We start from the raw sequence: 5,727 nt of genomic DNA, 5'->3' as shown, positions 1-5,727 counted from the left end.
CGGATGCATTGGTCAGCCTGATGCTCAGGCCCAGGAAGAGCGTTCAGGCCGGTGGTACCCAAAGCCAAGAGGCTGCAGTCAAGGTGGGAGCTGGCGCTGCAGGAGGCAGATGAGGTGGGCCCCAGTGCTGGGAGGTTTGGTGGTGGGGAGGGTGACAGGCACTTTCTGCCTTTCCAGGGAGGAAGTGGGCACCAGGGGCAGGGGGTGGAGCCGGAAAGAGTTGGTAGCAAGAAATGGATGGATCTCATGCCTCTCTGACTGAAGCTGTTTCCTCCCATCTGTCCACTCCCTCTGCTTTCTCTTCTCGCCATGATCCTTGCTTCTAGTAGAAGAGGGACCCAGAGTCCGAGAGCCTGGCTCCTGGTCCTGACGCTTGCTCTCAGTGTCTTACGACCTGGGCCAGACCCATTCATAATCTCTCCGGATCTCGGTTTCCTCCTCTGCAAGATGGGGATCCTCTCCTGTCTCTGCCTTCCTCATGGGGTTAGGAGAACAAATGTGAGACTGCCCGGGAAAGCACCTTGGAAATCAGCAAAGCACTCTACAAACAGAATGCATCTCCATGAAACAGTTATGTAACCCGCTGACTCAGAACCGGGCTGAGCTGGCTCCTGTCCCACCCGGAAGTCAGAAGAGCTGGCTTGGTCACTTACCTGGAGGAACTTAGTTTTAGTTTCCCAGTCTGACAAAAGAGGATGATGCCTACTATCCTCCTTTTTTCATGGAGTGATGGTGAGAATCAGAGCAGATCGTGTAAGTACCAGAGATTAATAGGTTCTTAACCACCATGACAGTAGTGCAGAAGAAACTTTACACCCCTGGCCCGCACTTGAAGAACCTGGGAAATCTGGCAACACCCTCCTTGCATATCTGTGTCTCTTCGCAGGGACTGTGGGTGTCACCAGGTTCTTCCCATCCAGGCCTCTCGGCCCCCCACCTCTCAGGACTCAGTCACATGCCAAGCTGGCTATGTCTATGCCTACATTCATGAGCACCCGTCTTTTTGCCACCAGGGGACTGCCCGCTCTAGGAGGACAGTGGGCTGTGAGTGGCACAGACCGTCTTTCCAAGTTTCCTAGCATTTAGTGCAAAGGCTGGAACACAGTAGGCATTCCATAAATGTGGAATAGAGTATGTTTCTTTTGGTTTTTTTAAAATATTTCTTTTATTTACTAAATCAGAGTTTCTAAAACTGTTCCATCTGTCCTGCAAGATGTTCCACGAAAAAGAAAAGGACTCCTGTCTAGAAGTTCATGAAATAGGAAACCCTATTCCTTCCTTAGAGATTTATCAAGCACGCTAGCACACTAAAGTCTGTGAGAAGTCCTATAGTCGAAAGAGTGATTTAATTTTTTTGTTTAACATCTTTATTGAATTATAATTGCTTTACTAAAGTATGTTTTAAAATTATGTTCTTAACTTACCCGCCCATCACACCTGACCCAGGTCATATACTTAGGTTCCGTTAACTCTTTTTTTTTTTTCTTTAATTGAAAGCAGTAAGAAGTCTGAAACAAAGTCGAGGAATAAGGTCAGGAGGAAAAAAGATCCAGGGGATGTTTAGGCAGCACATCAGGCTGAAAGGTGGACAGGACTTTGGGGTTATGAGTCCTAAATCTCAAGTTTAGGTCCCAGCTGTAACTTACTAGCTGGATTCCCTGGGCTTCAGGACAACTCTCTTAGCTTCAGTTTTGCCAGAGAGAAAGAGAGATTCCTTCTTTCCTGATTCACAGCGGTGGAGCAAGAACCGGATGGCATGTGTGGAAATCATAACACGAATTTTTATCGAAATGCCCAAGGTCAGAGTCCTCAGGGTTCTATAGCTTGTAGATTACTCTAGCATTTCCCAAGAAGGCCTGAAGAGGGCACTGTAGCCCAGAAGCAGTGTTGGCCAGAGTGAAAATTCTCCTTGGGTCCTGCCCTTGGCTGACTCCTCCCACCACAAGTTCACCCCTACCCTCTCACACACATATACTTGGCAAATACCCTGCAGCCCCGCAACCTGCCCATATTCTTCCTGCCGTAGATTGCAAAACATTCCCTGCCTTGTGCATATTTGCCGGGGTGCAGGCTGACTTCTCCGTTTTGTGATATAAGTGAAAGACCAATCCCCCCACCATGTACGATAATGGCCAGGATCGGGGGTTCCCGCACAGTTCTGTGACAGCTTTTGCTGTCTGCACAGGTCTCTCTTGGGCGTTACTTTGCAGTTGAAACATTATTTCTGGGAAGGAATTTGAAATTGATTGTCAGGGGAAAGGGTAAAATTAGAAGTAGGAATTCCCTGGCGGTCCAGTGGTTAAGACTCTGTGCTTCCACTGCAGGGGACACGGGTTAGATCCCTGGTTGGGGGACTAAGGTCCCGCATGCGGTGTGGCCAAAAAAAAAAAAAAAAGAAAGAAAGAAAGAAGCAAGTAGGGATCAAGTGTGGAGTTTGAGTGAGTTTGTCCCGTGTCCCCCATCCCACGGGAGCTGGGAGGGCTTATGTGGCAGAAATAAGCACAAGAGGGAAGGGGGTGAGTGCTGGGAGGATGGGGGATTCCTGTCATCTTGGCCTTGGGCAAGGTATTTTACTTCTTCATCAGTACCATGGGAATGACTGCAGTGACATTCTCCCAGGGCTGTGTGAGGAATAAAATGAGGTCATATAAGTGAACTACCTGCAGTAGCTCTGGGCAGAGTGATTGGTCAACAAGATGGCTGTCTGGGAAGTTGGTCCCCACTGTACCCCAATCTACTACTGCCCCTTTGGCAAGTTTCAGGGTAGAGCATTCATGGTAACCATCCCCAGGCAAGGAAAGTTCCACTGGATTTAGAAGGGGCTTGTATGCTGAGATGGCAAAGGCTGATGCTGGGGTTGTGGCATTAGAAGAAGAGGCCACAGAGAAGAGGCAGAAAATAATACGGGGCCAGCAGGCAGCATTGGCAGCTGCCATCAGCCCCCAAAGGGGCCCCTCCTCCGGGCTCCTGTGTCCTTGCCAGCAGCTGAGGCTCACTAAAGACATCATCCTGGGGACTTCCCTGGCGGTCCAGTGGTTAGGACTCTGTGCTCTCACTGCCGGGGCCCAGGTTCCATCCCTGGTTGGGGAACTAAGATCCCACAAGCCGTGCGATTCAGCCAAAAAAAAAAAAAAAAAGACATCCTGGGCCAGATGGCAGCTGCCTACTGAGGACTAGCCTTGAATGGAGCCACCTTATTGACCAGTGTGGGCAGAGCTTGTGGCCTCAGGCCCAGTGGGGTCAAGAGGTCAGACAGGCCATGAGAGGCAGCACGTAGGGCCCGGCCCCCTCCACCTCTGGTTTTCCGGACCTGCTGCCTGCTGCCAGGATGGGGGCAGAGCCAGGGAAGTAGGGGTCTCCCGGGAAAACAGAAAAGCCAAGAGCCAGGTTGCGGTTTCAGTTCTTGCCAGTGAGATTGAAAAATACACAAAACTTGGACCCAGTGAGAGCCAGGAGCCAGCCCCCATCCCATCTTCACGGCTCCCACCACCCTCCTTATCCAGCGGGCTCTGCTGTCACGGAGTCCCCGTGAGACCCGGAGAATTCATGGCTTGCCCCCTAAATTCTCCAGTCCATCCTGTCCCTGCTTGCTAGGTGCAAAAGGAATTATTTGCCCTCCAGCTTGTCCCAGCATCACGCAGCATCACGGTTCTGCAAGGCACTGAGATGAGTATCAGTGTCTCCCCAGCATGGCGCTGTCCCCAAGTTTAAGTTGAACTCTCTGAATTCCTCCTGCTTTGGAGACTCAGGCTGGCCCTGTGACATCCTTAGATCTGAGTTGAGCTCTGAACAGTTCCTCTAGCCCCTGAGATATCACTGCTGGCCCTGGAGTGTCCGTGGGACAGTCTGGCGCTGAGCTGATGGCCCATCGACAGGGGTTGGGAGTGGAGGTGCAGAAGGCATGGCACAGGCAGTGGTGGTGAGCGAGGTGGTGGACGTGCCCGGGGTGGGAGCACCGGGTCACCTGTCCCCTCTCCTGCAGGCCTCCCCTGTGTACAGCGTCAGCTTTCCCCGCAGGAAATTGGAGTAGATTCGGAAAAGTTTGCACAAAGTATCAACAGTGAATGTTCGGAGGGGGGCTGCAGAGGAGGCTGCGTCTGGAAGGGGGACGGCTCCCTTCTGCCAAGGAGAGAACAGAAGGTTACCAGTGGGGACCCCGTCAGGAGACGGAATTTGGGACAGAATTGCAGCAGGGATTCCTTGGCAGGGCCCTTCTCCCATTTTACAGAAAGGGCAAACACAAGTGCGAGGGAGGGGCCTACACGTACCTGGGCTCCCAGCGCCCGAAGCAGGGAGGTGAGGCTTCGCAGGCCGCTGACAGCTTTGTCCACGTGCAGCTGCAGGGCCTCGGATGGCTGGGACGAGTTGGCCAACAGGGCCTGGCCCTGCAGGATGGCTTCTGAGAGCAGGGCCAGGCCCTGCCAGACTTCAACAGCCTGCTGCTGGACCTAAAGGGAGCAGAGACTTGGAGTGAGCTGGCCCAAGCCAGTCCCGCCCTCCTCCCTCTCAGCAGCCCCAAGCAAACAGAAGTTTTGTTGAATGAATGAATGAATGAACAAATGAATAAATGAATGAACATATTCCATTCAGCCCTCATCTTTGCTGCTCTGTTTCTTCTCTCTCTCTATCATTCTCCTTCCTGCCCTAGGAGTTCCCAAAATGAGACTCCCCAAGAGGAAGGAAAAAATGAACTCACCTCCATCCTCTTCCAGGCATAGAAGTTAACCTTGGTGTCTGGGACAGTGATGTTCTCACTGAAGCTGCAGCCTTCAGCACAGCCCATCTGAAATGCACCACAAGCCTGGAGTCAGGGGCCCCAGGGGGTCCTGCTGGCTTTGCCCCTTACCTAGCTTCCAGGTGTGCACTGGGGACTACCACTCATTACTTTTACTGGGGGCTCTGGCTCCCCGCTTCCACCCCTGAACCAAGTGCCAGGGTGGAGTCCAGGTTCCTGGATCTTGGGGGAGACCCTGGACCCCTGAGGGTGAGTTCTGTGGAAGGTCCTGGGGTGGGGGCCTCACCGTGGCATTTTCGGCCTCCCTGGCCTCCAGGATGTACCTCTCCAGGACTCGGCTGTCACAGATGAGGCGTGGGGGGGCGCCCAGGGCTGGGAGGCCCAGAGGAAGCAGCAGCAAGGACAGCAGAAGAAGCAGGGCAGGACATTCTAGGAGAGAGAGCCGGGCTGAGTGTGAGGCTGGGACTTGCGGGAGAAGGGGTGGTCTGGACGTGCACTTCACCCATCCCGCTGCTCTGCCCCCGCGAGCCTCCCGACCCGAACCTTGCGAGCGCTCAGGCTCTGCCTCCTTTGCCTTCATTCAATCCCGTGGCCGCGTGCACACCCCACCCCCCAGCTACCGGCATCCACTTCTCCCGGCCAAACTTCAATCCCGGTGTGACAGAGGCTTCCCCTCTCGCAGATCCGAGTTGTTGCTCCCAGACCCAGGTATCAGCTTCCTCGTCACCCACATAGCCGCCCCTCTTCTCCCTGGACCCCCAATCCTCCACCGCGTCTCCAGCTCAGATTCCGACTTTCCCGGGGACTCTCCCAGCCCGGCCGGCAGGTGAAGGCTGCCCCACCCCCCTTGCCCTTCCGGGGTCCTTGGCAAGTCGCAGGTCCTTGAACCCGGCCACCCTGGGGCCAACAGCCCCAGCGGTAAATTCCTCCTCAAACAGGGGCCGGGCGGGCGGGCGCTCCCGCGGTCGGGAGTACTCACCGCGCACCCCCAT

General features: G+C 54.1%; 1 protein-coding gene across 1 annotated transcript; it reads right to left on the bottom strand.

Moving 5' to 3' along the window:
- Positions 1-3,960: 3,960 nt before the first annotated feature.
- EPO (erythropoietin) lies at positions 3,961-5,727 on the bottom strand (the record flags this gene model as incomplete). Its single annotated transcript, XM_082644512.1, has 5 exons — positions 3,961-4,119; positions 4,269-4,448; positions 4,697-4,783; positions 5,022-5,164; positions 5,715-5,727. The coding sequence occupies 5 exons, from the start codon at positions 5,725-5,727 to the stop codon at positions 3,961-3,963; spliced, it is 582 nt and encodes a 193-aa protein (XP_082500638.1).

Source organism: Mesoplodon mirus (genome assembly GCF_964341445.2).
Source record: "Mesoplodon mirus genome assembly, chromosome: 15".
NCBI classification, from domain to species: Eukaryota; Metazoa; Chordata; class Mammalia; order Artiodactyla; family Ziphiidae; genus Mesoplodon; species Mesoplodon mirus.
This window is presented reverse-complemented; position numbering and strand designations above follow the sequence as displayed.